This window comes from Phycodurus eques, chromosome 1 (genome assembly GCF_024500275.1).
Source record: "Phycodurus eques isolate BA_2022a chromosome 1, UOR_Pequ_1.1, whole genome shotgun sequence".
Taxonomy (NCBI): domain Eukaryota; kingdom Metazoa; phylum Chordata; class Actinopteri; order Syngnathiformes; family Syngnathidae; genus Phycodurus; species Phycodurus eques.
Genome location: NC_084525.1, coordinates 25,322,976 through 25,340,088, shown reverse-complemented (window position 1 = coordinate 25,340,088; position 17,113 = coordinate 25,322,976). Strand labels below are relative to the sequence as shown.

At 42.8% G+C, this 17,113-nt stretch overlaps 1 protein-coding gene across 2 annotated transcripts; it reads right to left on the bottom strand.

The window, feature by feature from the left end:
* Positions 1 to 4,074: 4,074 nt before the first annotated feature.
* Positions 4,075 to 14,156, bottom strand: dclre1b (DNA cross-link repair 1B). 2 transcript variants are annotated; one of them, XM_061694755.1, is made up of 5 exons: positions 14,105 to 14,156; positions 13,045 to 14,012; positions 11,878 to 12,043; positions 8,462 to 8,644; positions 4,075 to 6,901 (listed from the first exon to the last, which is right to left on the bottom strand). In XM_061694755.1, exons 2-5 carry the CDS (start codon positions 13,237 to 13,239, stop codon positions 5,796 to 5,798), a joined length of 1,650 nt encoding a protein of 549 aa, XP_061550739.1. In that variant the 5' UTR covers positions 13,240 to 14,012; positions 14,105 to 14,156; the 3' UTR covers positions 4,075 to 5,795. The 2 variants fall into 2 exon arrangements, with proteins under 2 accessions (XP_061550739.1, XP_061550827.1); XM_061694843.1 differs by lacking the exons at positions 13,045 to 14,012; positions 14,105 to 14,156 and adding an exon at positions 12,140 to 12,205.
* Between the last annotated feature and the right edge of the window lie 2,957 nt (positions 14,157 to 17,113).

The window sequence follows — 17,113 nt, the reverse complement described above, 5'->3', positions numbered from 1 at the left end:
CGCTGGCTTTATCTCAAAATCGTCCTTATCACCCTCAATTCAATCCTGTTCCTTCACAAGATTCTTGTACATCTGTCTGGCGGCTCAATCCGCCACAAACACAGTCAGAGGCCAACAAAAACAGCTGGGCACCGTGAGTAGACGCGATAACAGTCAGCGGTACCGAACACAAAAGACAATCTGCCACTATTTGGTTTCGCCTCCAGTTTAAACTCTTCTCGGCTGACTGAAGTGCAGAGGGTTGAGGTTCTCTCCCGCTCAGCCGACCGTTTCAATATTGAGGCTCAACAACGAAAGCGAGCGAGAGATGAATCTCTTCATGGTACTGGGAGCCCACTGGGAGCTGTCCCTGGTGCTGAAAGCTCTCAAAGCCCTCCTCTTATGTTATGGGTCAAACTGACCCAAATATTTGCGGCCCTGGAAGCACATACCTCGGGTCAAAAGTTTGCAACATGGATAAATGACTGCTTTTGTAATGGATACTTGGGCACCGTGTATTTGGCAATGTTCAGTTCAACTGACGACATGATTACCTACCACTGGGTTCACACACAAACAATGTGGAAATTATTACACTCATAATATCTGTTTATTTTATTTTTTTAGTAGGAATATAGTATGTGCGCCACCTACTACAGTATTTGGCAAAACTAGTCAAAGCACTTCCTCGCGGCTAAGGTGAACAGAACAGCGAAGGGGACCGTGATAAAGCAACCATAGGAACTTTGCCAATGTCCTTTTTTTTGTCAGAGCCACCAAAGATGACAATAGCTGAGGTTGCAGCTTCATTCGTGTTTATCTACTGTATATCATATCGTATTTGTACAAATAAATGATATACAACCCCAATTCCAATGAAGTTGGGACGTTGTGTGAAACATCAATAAAAACAGAATACAATCATTTGCAAATCATGTTCAACCTATATTTTATTGAATACACTACAAAGACAAGATATGTGATGTTCAAACTCATAAACTTTATTGTTTTTAGCAAATAATCGTTAACTTAGAATTTTATGGCTGCAACACGTTCCAGAAAAGCTGGGACAGGTGCCAAAAAAGACTTAGAAAGTTGAGGAATGCTCATCAAACACCTGTTTGGAACATCCCACAGGTGAACAGGCTAATTGGGAACAGGTGACAGGTGGGTGCCATGATTGGGTATAAAAGGAGCTTCCCTGAATTGCTCAGTCATTCACAAGCACAGATGGGGCGAGGTTCACCTCTTTGTGAACAAGTGCGTGAGAAAATAGTTGAACAGTTTAAGGACAATGTTCCTCAACGTACAATTGCAAGGAATTTAGGGATGTCATCATCTACGGTCCATAATATCATCAAAAGGTTCAGAGAATCTGGAGAAATCACTGCATGTAAGCGGCAAGGCCGAAAACCAACATTGAATGCCCGTGGCCTTCGATCCCTCAGGCGGCACTGCATCAAAAACCGACATCAATGTGTAAAGGATATCACCACATGGGCTCAGGAACACTTCAGAAAACCAATGGCAGTCAATACAGTTCGGCGCTACATCCGTAAGTGCAACTTGAAACTCTACTATGCAAAGCAAAAGCCATTTATCAACAACACCCAGAAACGCCGCCGGCTTCTCTGGGCCCGAGCTCATCTAAGATGGACTGATGCAAAGTGGAAAAGTGTTCTGTGGTCCGACAAGTCCACATTTCAAATTGTTTTTGGAAATTGTGGACGTCGTGTCCTCCGGACCAAAGAGGAAAAGAACCATCTGGACTGCTATGGACGCAAAGTTCAAAAGCCAGCATCTGTGATAGTATGGGGCTGCGTTAGTGCCAATGGCATGGGTAACTTACACATCTGTGAAGGCACCATTCATGCTGAAAGGTACATACAGGTTTTGGAGAAACATATGCTGCCATCCAAGCAACGGCTTTTTCATGGACGCCCCTACTTATTTCAGCAAGACAATGCCAAGCCACATTCTGCCTGTGTTACAACAGCGTGGCTTCGTAGTAAAAGAGTGCGGGTACTAGACTGGTCTGCCTGCACTCCAGACCTGTCTCCCATTGATAATGTGTGGCGCATTATGAAGCGTAAAATGCGACAACGGAGACCCCGGACTGTTGAACAGCCGAAGCTGTACATCAAGCAAGGATGAGAAAGAATTCCACCTACAAAAGCTTCAACAATTAGTGTTCTCAGTTCCCAAATGTTTATTGAATGTCATTAAAAGAAAAGGTGATGTAACACAGTGGTAAAATGACCCTGTCCCAGCTTTTTTGGAAAGTGTTGCAGCCATAAAATTCAAATTTAATGATTATTTTCTAAAAACCATCAAGTTTATCAGTTTCAACGGTTAATATCTTGTCTTTGTAGTTTATTCAATTAAATATAGGTTGAACATGATTTGCAAATCATTGTATTCTGTTTTTATTGATGTTTAACACAACGTCCCAACTTTATTGGAATTGGGGTTGTACGTGTATTTAACTTTTGTCCCAAGACACCAGCCATAAAGAAAGCAAAATGTTAGCAGGATGGGCTTAAAACCATCATGTCATCAACCCGTTGTTTTGCTAGTTATTGCGGCATACACAGGAAAACCGCTAAACTATTTTCCTTTTTTGGTCACATGATGGCGGCATGGTGAACGACTGGTTAGCACATCCAGCTCACGGTACTTAGGACGCAGGTTCGAATCCGACCTCCTCTGTGTGGAGTTTGCATGTTCTCCCCGTGCCTGCGTGGGTTTTCTCAGGTTACTCCAGGTTTCCTCCCACATCCCAAAAACATGCATGGTAGGTAAATTGAAGATTCTAAATTGCCCATAGGTGTGAATGTCAGTGTGGATGGTTGTTTGTTTCTATGTGCCATGCGACTGGCTGGCGACCAGTTCAGGGTGCACCCCGCCTCTCGCCTGAAGATAGCTGGGATGGGCTCCAGCACGCCAGCGACCCTAGTGAGGAGAAGCAGTATGGAAAATGGATGGATGGTCACATGATGTGGATTAAAGTCGAGATTTGCTTTTTTTAGGGATTGTAAAAGTCATTTAACTGGCAATGCTGACTGCTTTTGTAGAACAGTTCCTCTCTGCTGGCCGCAATGCTGTTAGTGCAAACAGTGTACGTCAGCAAGGATGTGCTTTGAACTAATCGTTAACCCAAACCCAAACTATTCTAAAAATAGGTTTCCTTAAGTGTCCCCATGAGCCTTAAACTCGAATTAATTGATAAAACTCAATTAAGCTGTGGACCGTCTGACAGCAACAGCATCAATCTTTGATACTGACGTATCAATACTGAATTTTAATGGACATTATGATGGCCTTTTATCCCACTAGTAATCCCGATTGTTGAAATATGGAACTGCACGTTGCATTTTCCCATCAGCACATGGTCAATGCTCATCAAGTCTCCATTTTTTTCTTCTGCATAAAAATAGCAAACCTTCAAAGTCGACCGGAATACAGACGATTCCCACAGTTGCTTTGAATTGCTTTCACAATACTGCCATCTGACGGCAGTGTGGCCACATTGCAATCGGAACTGTTCACAGTCTATCCATCCATCCATCCATCCATCCATTTTCTGAGCCGCTTCTCCTCACTAGGGTTGCGGGCGTGCTGGAGCCTATCCCAGCTATCATCGGGCGGGAGGCGGGGTACACCCTGAACTGGTTGCCAGCCAATCGCAGCTGTTCACAGTCACATTTTGCTAAGCAGAATACAAACACATTTACACGGAGCCCACCTGGTGCCAAGGTATGAGAAAAATAAAATTAATTGATAATTTGTACCCTTAGTTTAGTAAACTGTGCCCTCAGTTTACACTGTGGAGTAATCAGACATTTTTGGAACCACAAAAACATCAAATGTTTTATGTTGCATGTTAACTCATATAACATTTTGTCATTATTATTATTTTTTTTTTCAACAAGACCTTTTGAGGACCTCAACATGGCTGAAGGTGCACCTACTTTTGCATACATGTTCTGCTGAAAATCCTGAACACAACTCCCCAAAAACACCCAGAAACGCCCCACCAGTGATCTTAAAAAAAAAAGACCCCCTGATACAAATTTCACCAACCACCGTGACAATAGTTGAGCACATCTATCATGACAGGACGCACCCAAATATTTCAAGGAGCCACTCCTGGAATTGAACAGGAAAGCAGCCAATTTGTTTGAATCGGCCATTTTGGGGTACATTTCTTGGCTTGTACTTTGACGAACTCGAAGCAGGGAATTGACCCAAATGAGCCCCAATCGGAAGTAGGATTACTAGACAGACTGGCTAAACTACGAAGATTTGGCCCATCATGGGAAAGTCAAATCTGCTAACGTTTATGCCCACTTTCCTTAACCTTTGTGGTCCACGTCTTGGGATCAAGGAGAGATAAAAGGTGCTTCCTTTGGAACATAGGAAAGTATAGCCCTGGTTCAAACGAATTCGATTCCACTTTTCCTAAACGATGTCATCACGTGATAGCGAGTATTGACAACGCGAGTCTCTACCTTGCTGTCTTTTCTTTATTTTTCAGTTTCATCCCCTCACAAGTTTCTGTATTTTATTTTTGGTGTTTACAGGTTGTTGTTTTTTTTTTTTCCTCCTATGGAGAGTAATGTTAGTCTTACATTTTTTTAGGCCAATTTTCATGTTCACATTGCCACTGTTTTGTACCACTGTACTCTTGATGCATGTTTGTTTATATATACTGTTTAGCACTTTTTTTTAAAAAGTTGGACGTTTTTCAAAATTACATTTAGTCTCTTGCGTAAACTCTCGAGCGGCTTTACATAATCTGTATACTTCATCAGCATCCAGGCACCTTTCTTCAGCATTTTCAGGATTTGCACGACATATCCTTCAAGTACTTCTAGATTATCTCGCCCAGATGGAAAAGGAAAGGTCTTAACAAAAACAAGACTCCAAAGAGGCCGTTTTTCAGGGTTTTTTTTTTTTTTTTTTTTTTTAAACGTACGCCATCAAACATGGCATCAAAGTTTGATTTTTTTTGGAGGACTGGTTATGAAAAGGTTGTGTGAGTGTAATGAAATGTGTACAATATTAGATTGTTTTTGATCTAATGGTCTCACACATAATCAAGCAGATCTATGAACTCATATATGTTCTAGGGCTGCTTTGTTAAATCCGACAAAAGAGTGTCTTCAACCTGTGCTGGGTGCAAACAAATCTCAAGACTATCAAGGCATTCTGAAGCAAACCGTGCTGCCCATTGTCAGAGAGTTTGGTCACAGTTGAAGATCATGCCTTCCAACAGGATGAAGAAACACATGCACGCACATAAAAATAAAGAAATAAGAATAGGTAAGAGCAAAACATCCGACTATTCTCAAGTTATGGTATGTAAATAAATACTATTGGATATCTGTGAAAGAAGCGCAAACATTCTGTTTGGAGAAGGCACCTTTCAAACCTGAGAAGGTTGGAGCACTTTGCTCAGGAATAGTGGGCAAAATAAGAATAAAATACCTGCCGAAACATGCTAAAAGTCTATGAGAATTACAGAAATAATTTGATTGCAATCAATCCCTAAAAAGGTTGTACAAGTGAATAAGTTAAGGGTACCATCCTTTTTGTCCACGTCAGAAAGAAAACTATGTCTGATTTTCATTTGCATCATTTTTATTTATTATTACTTTATTTTAGTGATCATTGTGAGTTTTTCTTTCATAGATACCTTTTGTGACATGTTTGTTTGTTGGTGTGCCATGTGGGATTTTTACGATGTAAAACGTGTACCTTGGCTCAGTAAAGGTTGGGGAAAAAGTGCACTAGGGTTAACAGCTATGATACGTTTAGGCCATGTTTGGCTTGCGTACAGGACAGAGAGCAACCATTTGCGCAGCCCTCTCCTTCAGGAGGCAGCACGGCTTCAAGTCCTCCGCTGAGAAAACCAGACGCTTCAAGATGTTGTTTTCAAGCTGTTCTATGTGAGCCTCAGAACACTGCAACGAACCCGACAAATTGTCAGAATCGTGGAAACTATAGAGGAGTAAAGAGTCACTGTCAGAAACGCTCAAGTCGTCGTTGTCCTCCTCCGCCTCTTCGATGGTACACCGCCACGGCCTTAGGCAAACGTCTGCGTTCCGCAGGATCTCCACGGGGCCGAAGTTGCTCTGGCTGAGTTGACTGAACGGCACCGACTGCGCCGTCAACATCTCCTCCGGGACAGTGTGCACGAAGTTGACCCTCCACGTGTCCAGGGAGTCTCTGCGGCTTTTGTAGGGGGTGACCTTCTTACTGGATTCGACGAGAATGCAATCAACACTCTCTGTGTCCATCTCCTCTTCCTCTTCCTCTTCCTCCTCCTCAGAAGAAGAACCCTGACCCAGACACTCCCTGGGCTTCTTGCTTGAACTCCCAGGAGAGTCAAACACCACTCCTTTAGGCACAAACGGTCGGAAATGTTGGCGCTGAAGGTTGGTAGATGATTTGTGCCAGTTTTCCGGCAGCCTCCTCATGTACTGTTGCACCGACTCTGGCAACAGGAATTCGTGCCTTTTGCTCGGTGATAAGGTGGAGAGGCTTCCCGGGATACCGTTACCAACAATCGGCACCAGGGAGGAAGGTTTGAGTCCAGACACAAAGTCCCCCAGCTCTTGATAAGATGAGTGGTCTGAGTAGGGCACCACATAGACTTTGGGGTGGAAGAGGGGGATGGGCCTGCTGGTAGGATAAATGGCCAACGTGGGTTGTTCACTATTCCACTGGCACAGGGCGGCGAAGGTGATCTCTCTTTGTTCCACAACACGGATACGACCGGCGCCCGGCTCGGTGGTGAAGACGTCGGGCAGCCCGAGCAATCGGAGGGTCTCCATTCTGTCAAAGCTCACCTCGATCCAGGTTTGAAACTCCATAGCTAGCTCCACCAATAGAGACTCCTTGCCCAGGGCATACAGACCTGCAACGCAGTGGGGGATAGCAACACACTCTGTCAACAGCCTTAGGGCTTGGCAATTCATTGCTTGTATCGATTCATTCCAGTTTAGCGTTGCAGTTATCAAATATTTGTAGTATTCTCCTGATTCTATTAATAGAGTAATCGGATGAAAAAATTACTTAACATTCTTAATTAATGATTATTAATTAACCAACACAATACAATAAAGTGCACGTGAGATGCAGGTATTATTTTGTTCCACTTGGGGGTTGCCATCCTCACGTTCTACATTGTGACTTTGAGGGTGTGTGGCTTTAAAAGGCTGTTGTTGGCTCATGTTAGCGGCTGTCTTTTAACCGTCTAACTGTCAGATGTGGCCCATAGAAGAAATGAAAGTGCTTATTATGTGTTAATCTTACCAACTTATATCTACTTGGAGTGGTGCATATATCCGCAGTAACATTATTCCGTGTGGGAAAATTATCCCTGTGAAGCTTCGAAGCAGAGACCTTGCGTCAACCTCTTTTGTAATGAAAGTATTTAAGTTAGTCGATCAGTCTTTTCAGCCCTATCCAAGTTTATTTATGGGAATGAACAGGAATACACCCTGACTTTACCAAATTCAAGGTTGGCTCCTAATTGGGAACGTAAATGTAGCTTGGGAACATTTTGGCGTAATCCTGACCAAAACAAGACGATTTCATGCAAGTACAGTTGAATATCTGTGCTATTCATCAATCAAATGTATCGCACACTGCTTACGGCAAGGCTACTGAGACCAAACCCCTAGATGCAAATGTGATTTTGTGGCTATTTTTTAATTTTATTTTTATTTTATTTTATTTTTTAAATGGGTTGGGTAGTGCACCAAGAGTCATAATATTTAACTCAACATGTTCATATTTTTGTTCTTCATTGAAATAAATGATTGTTCAATAAAACATTTAAAACTTGACAAAGCACTTTTAACAAATAAATCAATTGATTATTATGTTTCTTTGTTGAATTGTTTTGCATGGATGTCTGCTTAGTTTTCCATGAAAATTGACTGTAAACATTTCAGAAATTTACAAGACAATTTCCACCAATATAGCAACCCTACTCAGGACATTTTTTGTATGGGTTCCAAACTCCAAAATGCACCTTCGCTGCCATGCACTGCTTACACTAACAGCATGGCTGCAAACTGAGAGGAACTAGTTTACAAAAGCAGTCAGTGTTTGACAGCTTAACGATTTGTTCGCTAAATTTAACGGCTTTTCCGAACCCTCTAGCAATTATTTTTCAAAAAAATAGACAAGCTAATTTACCTCACTCTACAACATGAGTCTAAATATTTTCACATTGTTTTGCGTATGATACGAATGGATCAGTCAATGGCGCTGGGTCAATCTTCTGATAATGTGTTTCTTGTTTAGCATGATGAGAAATAAACCAAATCCTAGAAGGGAAAAAAACAACAACAAAAAAAAACTAACGTCTAAGTCTAATGTCATTGTAATTTGCCTTTTGTAAAACAATTACATTTCTTTAAATTACAAAATAACATAGGGGATTTAAAGAAGTCGTGGACAAAGTTACCTAAGACAGCGTTATGGTCCGGGTGGCTCCGGAGGATTTCCTTGATCTGCTGAGTAGCTTGCTTTCTTGAGGGGATACTGCGGTTGGGGTCACAGTTGGTGTTGTCCAAGTACAGGACATCGATGGTGGCACTGGTCGCCAGGCACAGCTCGCGCAGCATTGACGGGGAATATCTGAAGTCGCCTGAATTTTAGAAGGCGTTAGCAATAAAAGATATGCCAGGCAAACATTGTGTGGATTGTAGAGATGAAACGACGTGAAAAATTCATGTCACAGTTATCATGACCAAAACTATCGCAATTATTGGTATGATCACAATATTACAAAAGAAAGAGATTGTATTGACGACAGGTCTGCATTCAAGACTGTATGATAAGGTCCTCCTCCTTGGACTCACACCATCCCTTTTGCAGCCAGGTGCCAAACTTCCTCAGTCATTCAATTGGGGAATCGGACATCAAAAATCATTTAGCAGTGACGGCTGTCCCCAAGGCTGTGTGCTGAGTCCACTGCGATACATCCTCTTTACTTAGAATTTTGTGGCTGCTAAGAAATAACACCAAAATGACACCACGGACTGATCAGCAGAGAGGAAGCGGCAGATGATAAGGAAAATAACACACTATAATATTGTGCTTTATAAAAACATTTAGTATTGACATAAGTAAATAGAAAATAATGACATTTTTTCTTAAAAAAAAGAGGATGTGTTCCAACTACAGGGGGATCACACTCCTCAGCCTCCCTGGTACGGACTATTGGCCGTGAAACAGAGGACCAACTCTACACCCTTGGCAGGGTCCTCGAGGGTGCATGGGAGTTCGCCCAACCAGTCTACATGTGTTTTGTGGACTTGGAGAAGGCGTTCGACCGTGTCCCTCGTGGAGTCCTGTGGGGGGTGCTTCTGGAGTATGGCGTACCGAACCCCCTGATACGGGCTGTTCGGTCCCTGTACGACCGGAGTTTGGTCCAAATATCCGGCAGTAAGTCGGACTCCTTTCCGGTGAGGGTTGGACTCCGCCAAGGCTGGCTTTTGTCACAGATTCTGTTCATAACTTTTATGGACAGAATTTCTAGGTGCAGCCGAGGCGTAGAGGGGGTCCGGTTTGGTGGCCTCAGTATTGCATCTCTGCTTTTTGCAGATGATGTGGTTCTGTTGGCTTCATCAAGCCGTGACCTACAACTCTCAATGGAGCAGTTTGCAGCTGAGTGTGAAGCGGCTGGGATGAGAATCAGCACATCTCCAGGTCGGGGATGAGATCCTGCCCCAAGTTGAGGAGTTCAAGAATCTTGGGGTCTTGTTCACGAGTGAGGGAAGAATGGAACGGGAGATCGACAGGCGGATCGGTGCAGCGTCTGCAGTGATGCAGACTTGTTATCGATCCGTTGTGGTAAAGAAGGAGCTAAGCCGAAAGGCGAAGCTCTCGATTTACCGGTCGATCTACGTTCCTACCCTCACTTATGGTCACGAGCTGTGGGTCATGACCAAAAGAACAAGATCCCGGATACAAGCGGCCAAAATGAGTTTCCTCCGCAGTGTGTCCGGGCTCTCCCTTAGAGATGGGATGAGAAGCTCCGGGAGGATCTCAGAGTAGAGCCGCTGCTCCTCCACATCGAGAGGAGCCAGATGAGGTGGCTGGGGCATCTGATTTGGATGCCTCCCGGCCACCTCCCTGGTGAGGTGTTCCGGGCACGTCCCACCGGGAGGAGACCCCGGGGACGACCCAGGACATAAGGGATAAGCGGTAGAAAATGGATGGAAGGATAATGACAGTTTTTTCCACATTTTTTCATTCAATTCATTGCATATTGTGCTGCGCTTCCTGGTGTGCGAGCCTTGGCCACATGGGGCAGCATAATACAGAAAAACAGATATAGTGTACATGGAGCCAGTCATAGCACCTCAGTAATCCACAGTAGTAGTAGTAGTAGTAGCCGTTCTTCGCAGATGATAAAGAATATATGCCTGTTGAGTAGGGCTGCACGATATGAGAAAAAAAATGTCATATTTTTAAACCTGTGATATACTGTGTATTGTGATGTGACATAATACAGGATCAGTGTTGGGAAAGTTCATTTTCTGTGCGAACTAGTTCAAAGTTCAGTTCATTGTTCAAAAAAAAATGAACCAGTTCAGTTTATAGTTAATAAACCAGAATTTTTAACTAAGTTTACTGGTCCAAAAATGAACTAGTTCATAGTTGTTGTTTTTTTCCGACTATATTGCTGATGGGCTATTACCCTCAAAATACTAGCATTTTATTTCCCCCATTGTTGCCAGCCATTCAGTCTACACTAGTAGCCAGCTGTAGCTTTCACCCTACAATCTCAAAAACATGAAGAAAATGTTTTTTTGTTTTTTAAAATGAGGATTTAAAACAAAAGGACTTTTGTCCTTAACGTGCTAACAAAAACACGCAACACAGTATAAACAATGGTGAAAAGACAGATATTTTCGCATTCCTCGCAGCAAGTGTACATTCTTTCCCATGTCCTCATTCATAGTTATCATACAAGGAGATAAGTATACAACACTATGGGCTGTTCCGTGTGTTGGTTTAAGTGTTATAATTTACCTTAATATGGAAGGTGCTAATCTTATTAGCATGTCCAGACCGGTCCCTTTTCTGGTCACGTTTAATATTACAGTTGCGACACTGTATATTACACTACACCAACATTGCAGCAGAACCTGCGATGTGACTATTGCGCACACGTACATCGCGATGACGATGCTCAAGCAAAATACAGTGCAGCCCTATCTGTGAGTATTATGTTATCTGCCTATATGTGTTGCTCAACCATTTGTTTTCACATATCAGGTGCATGAAGCATTATAACACTGCCACATAGATGCTGTTCGTTAGTCTGTCTATGACATTACCCATTATGTGTTACCATTAAGTTATTGGACTTTTAAGGCAAAGTTATATTATTGTTTTCAATAAATGTGTAATTCTCTTTTTATGTTTACTTTTAGAATAAACTTCAACTGCGAGTGGCAATTAGCCTTTTTTGTTCACTAGGCGGCACGGTGGACGACTGGTTAGAGCGTCAGCCTCACAGTTCGGAGGACCCGGGTTCAATCCCCGGCCCCGCCTGTGTGGGGTTTGCATGTTCTCCCCGTGCCTGCGTGGGTTTTCTCCGGGCACTTCGGTTTCCTCCCACATCCCAAAAACATGCATGAATTGGAGACTCTAAATAGCCCGTAGGCATGACTGTGAGTGCGAATGGTTGTTTGTTCCTATGTGCCCTGCGATTGGCTGGCAACCAGTTCAGGGTGTAGGAGAAGCGGCTCAGAAAATGGATGGGTGGATAGATTCGAGCTTCTCGATATATCACCCAGCACTACCTGAAATTCAAGCACACTTTACCGTAAACCGTTTCACTCCTACTGTGCTGAGAGAGACACGTACCAGTATATAGTATGGTGCCAAAGTAGCCCTCAAAGAGGAACATGACGGCGCCTGGGCAGTGGTTGGCGTCAATCAGTGTGACCGTCATGTTTTCCTTGCCAATATCGTCCAGAGGGAGGAGGTATGACTCGCCCAGCTCCAAAGGGTGGATCCACTTCTCCTTCACCTACACACAAGAAAAAAGAAAAAAAAAGAACAAGCAGGATTAATATGAATAATAATCACGATAACTGGAGACAAATTCCTTGTGTTTTCAACATACTTGGCCAATACTGTAAAGATGCTTCTATCTTTCTATCTCTCTCTCTATCTACACCAGTGGTTCTTAACCTTGTTGGAGGGACAGAACACCGCAAGTTTCATCTGGAGTTCACGGAACCCTTCCTAATTAGACAAATAAAATTGGGTTTTTCAAATTCAAAACAGGTATATTTTATTGTCTGTGCAGATTCACAGTCATCCAGGTTATGCACAAAATGAACCACGCATCAGTTGCACACAAAATCATTGTTAAAAGAACAAAACCAACAAAACATGAATTTCACACAACAAAAAAAATCAAGTCAATGAAAATTTACCGTCAGTGAATTTGCATTTTGCTGTTGCCATTCCCCTTGATAAGTGCCACTCTCATATCAGAGAAATGGACTTCGTTGTGAAAATTCACAACAACATCTGTTCCTTTTCTTGATGTTATTTCTACAATCCTCGAAAAGGGTTCATAGGTAAGCGCAGATTTCTTGCGCTCTTTATTATTATTATTGGAGCGACACGGTGTAAGACTGGTAAGAGCGTCTGCCTCACAGTTCTGAGGACCGGGGTTCAATCCCCGGCCCCGCCTGCGTGGGTTTTCTCCGGACACTCCGGTTTCCTCCCACATCCCCAAAAAATGCATGGTAGGTTAATTGAAGACTCTAAATTCCCCGTAGGTGTGAATGCGAATGTTGTTTGTTTATATGTGCCCTGCGATTGGCTGGCAACCAGTTCAGTTCTCTTTAAAAAAAAAAAAAAAAAAAAATACATAATAATAATAACAAAATAAACTCACTCTCTTTTTACTGGGGAATGCAGCTGTGTTGAGAATTTACCATTACAATACATTTACATTCATACTCAAACAGTGAAGTCCACCACCGTCCAGCAGCATAAATGAACGACGTGTATCACCTGCAGCCTGACGTGGAGCAGCGAGGCGGTGACCGGGGAGCAGTAGATGGGTCGGTTCGCCCATGTGGACGTCAGGCCCACCGTGTGGTCGCTGTGCATGTGCGACAGGAAGAAGAGTCTGCTCTCTGGACTTCTGCGAACATGCCAGAAGTCAACGGCCAGAGGAGTGCGGGCGATGATCTTGCCATTGGACATCGTCTCAGGCGACGCAGGACACGCTCCAATCGATAAACGCAGTCTGGGATTGATCGTTTACTTGTCATTTGCCATCTAGTGGCTCGTTTGAGGCTTTTGGTTGCAGCGCCACGTTTGAGCGTTCAGAAAATGGTCCGTTAAAGGAGTTTGATTTGTGACAGCTCGCCACGGCTCCCCGCGCCAACTTAAGCGTCACTTACGCGACACGCCCCTGCCAACCACAACTGTCGCTCCTTAAAGTCGTCATTATTGCGCTTAACAGGCGCGTCATTAGGAATTCCCATAGATACAAAGTCGAGGTGCGCCAGCACGGCGTTATTAGGAAAATTGATATCTTCTATAACATGGTTATATATCTCTATGATTTTGATTTACACGCATGTTCTTGACAGATAGGAACGTTAATAGATACGAACAATAGCTATGCCACTACGCTGTAGCAGCCCGGCTAACCGACGTGCCTTACGTGGCGGCCATGTTGGGGAGGTCGTCGTTCCCATAGAATGTAACGCATGGATACTGAAATTAAGTCGTGGTCTCTTTCACACTGCACTTGGCAAGGCGTCTAACGCCCTCGACTCTCCGATTCATTGTGTGTGTACTGAGGGGGCGTCAGCGTGAGTCCCACTGAGCGGGGAAAGCCTCCCGACTTCCTCCGAGGTTGTTGCGTCACCTTCCAAATATGGGATGGCCGCACCCCTGTTACTGTCGTTGCCGTTGTCCTCCTCAGCAAGTGCAGTATGAAGGCTGTTTTGTGGATGCTAAAGCGTATGCTAACAGTAAACAACATTTTATTTTATTTTTTTGACATGTTAAAGGAACTCACAGTTCGCTTGCCGCATCCGTGGTATTTTGGTTTTCTTACCGTTCACATGCACGGAATGCGCTCACGACTTCGACTTTTTTTTGCGTCGTCGTCGGCACGGAACACAAAATGGGCGTGTGGTTTGTCGCAGGGCTGGTGTGTCACTGCCCCCTACTGTCCATCGTATGTAGTACAACCTTATCTAATCCAATTTTCTGATTTGGGTTAGTCCTGAAAAGGAGGGTATTTTCTGTCCCCTCTCCTCACGCACATAATAACATAATTAAAATAATTCGTGCACATTATACAGAATCATGCACCTGTATAAATTATAGTTTTCTTGAGACAAAATCTAACCCTTGTTGTAGTAAAAGTAATCGTTCTTGAGCACACCCCTGATTTGTTTTTTCTCTTGTCCTTCCCTCTTGATGACCTTTTTAAATACCCAGGATAAGACATAAAATACATTTTAAAACAGCTTTTTTGGGCTACGGTTTTGTTAATGTCTTCCTTGCTATTGTTAAAACGTTGTTTTTATCACAGACATACAGTGTAGCTACAATAATAATTATGCTCTTAAAGTTGTCTCTCAACATGCAACCCAGTTGCTAAAAACATTTTTAGACGTCCAGAGCGAGTGAAAAAAGTGAGCAACACGACTCAGCAGAAAAGGACATCATCAAGCTACTGGCTCTGATCATGAGTAGACCACACATGTAAGTCCTTGTTTGTATTTTTCATTTTATTTTGATGTTTTCAGCTGTAATGAAGTGTTATCACTCCAACACACCCAGCCAAGAAGACCCTGTTACTATTGTCAAAAAAATAAAATAATTATAACAAAGTTTTTTTTATTGTTTTTATTATGTATATAATCTGTATCCCTTTTAGGGAGGAACAGTTCTACTGTGCAACATTGGAATTCTCCCCCCTCTAATTTCCCAAATACTCCACATTTCACGTCACTTCATGCTGTTATTGTTATAAACGTACCATCTTTGTTCACACGAGGGCGTTAGGAGAGAAGGAAAGCTATGTAGGCCATTTGCTTCATTTCTTTATTTATTATTAATCCAGCACAATGAGATCTTCGTTTTCATAATTTACCTTGGTTCTATTTTAATGGGGATTTTTTTTCTTCTTGGTACTGTTCTATGGATAAGAAATGGCAGTAAAGTAAGCTTTGATCATACTGATTTAATTTTGTTTTCGTTTACATGCGTCAGTGTGCATAATGTGTCCATCATATTACACTAATGCTGTTATTAAATGCATTATGGAGATGTTTTAAAAGCGGAATTTACTGTGCAAATGTGAAGATGAAGTCTCTTTTGCTCAGTGTCCTCAGTTCTTTTCTAATCGAGAGGGGGAGGAAAGGTAGTCTAATATACAGTATTTTCAATTTCGGTTGGGGGAGGGAGGTTACAACCAAATGGGGGCGTTACTATGGTGACGGCACCCTACATGGTCCCCCCCCCCCCGCTCCCCTTTACAGTTTCTTCCACAGGACTACTCACTTGTCAGGATTACACTTGCCAGTTCCTCTCTTACTGTAGCGTGTGGCTTCTGCTCCTCCCCCTGAAGCACATGCATCACAGGCTGCTTTACTACTAATTATTTGACTCAAACTACACACTGCACTCACACTAGAAGAGAGGTAGGGGGTTGGAAGCTTGTTACCGCTCACATCTTACTCTTGCTGAGAAGCCATAAGGTACAGCCGGGTGCCCTTTAGATTAGTAGCACACTCTGCATGCGGTCTACCTCTCTAATCGGCCAAGAAATCATGATGAGCAGGAGTAATGAGGCGTAGCTGCACTGTGTTCTTCAATTGTTTGCGCTTCAGTTTCAGCCACGCCCTCCATTAACAACAAAAATAAGTCAAGATGTATCAGTTTAATACTAATAATAATAATAATACTAATAATACATAATAATACAGTTTATACTTCCGTACTACTTTTGTGGCATTACATAAAGAGCATAAAAAGGTGTGTTTTTCTGCAAATAGATAAATCAGGTGAATCCATAAATAGCGAATAGGCAAGGTTTCTCTGTATAATATGTTTGAACTATTGACTGAATTCATGGTGAGAATAATAAGCACATGTTGATAAAAGTGTCAATGCTTGTGTGGTTACGAGGACGCTGAGGTCAGACTTGTCTCCTTGCTCCTGGATTTGCATGCAGAGCAGAAGAAGCAGAAGTGCAGTCAGACGGCAGCGGTGACAGCAAAGCAGTTTGCTCCTGTCACTGTTCTTCACGCCGTGCGCGGCCGTCCTCTGCGTTAACAGTTCCTTGGACCTTTTGTCAACTTCTTTCAAGCAATGGCAAGCACCCAGGGCAGATGATATGTCCGACCTTTGGATTTGATTAGATCTGAACGATTCGTCCATCTTGTCGATTAATTTATTTTAGTTTATTTTTTTAAAAAGAGACACTAGCCAAATTAACATGTATGGTGTAATTGGTAGCAATGCATTAAATGCGCCTAAAAGCTGAAAAATACACCTATTACACTTTTATTGCACTATTTATTGCACTTTTACAGCAAAACATTCAGTGGATTGGGTGCGTCCATGTTGGCCGCTAATCACGGAAGTGACATAACAGGTGCGTCAACTTGCCGGTTTGCTCCTTGACAATGCTCACTTGTACACCGAAAATGAGTCAAACAAACAAAAAATTCCATACTGTACAGCAACATTTTGTATAATTTTGGACAAATATAACCCTTGGCATGCACATAGGCGTTGTCTGCCAGGAAAATGATTTTTACACAGATCTCCGGGCAAGGTTGTGCAAACAGGTGCTGGGAAGAAAAGTATCAGCTACTATACTGTATTGCTGACAATTGCAAATGCAAGTTCCAAGAGAAAAAAGGCCAAAAATGAAGACGAAGGTAAGCATGTGAAGGTCACATTTACAGTTACACTGCAAGCAGCGTATTTATTTATTCGTTCAATTTAGGGGTTTCAGTCAATCAAAAGTCAAGCCAGCCACCAGAACTATTGTACATACTATGCATTATGGTAACATGCCGCCAACATGCTGCGCGACCCCACTTTA

Bases quoted from the DNA above. Each gene is read 5' to 3' on its own strand.
- dclre1b (XM_061694755.1), bottom strand. From the start codon at position 13,239: ATGTCCAATGGCAAGATCATCGCCCGCACTCCTCTGGCCGTTGACTTC. The intron at 8,645-11,877 runs GTACGTGTCTCT...TCTAAAATTCAG, and splicing joins TGGCACCATACTATATACTG to GCGACTTCAGATATTCCCCG. The intron at 6,902-8,461 runs GTAACTTTGTCC...ACTGCGTTGCAG, and splicing joins GGACCATAACGCTGTCTTAG to GTCTGTATGCCCTGGGCAAG.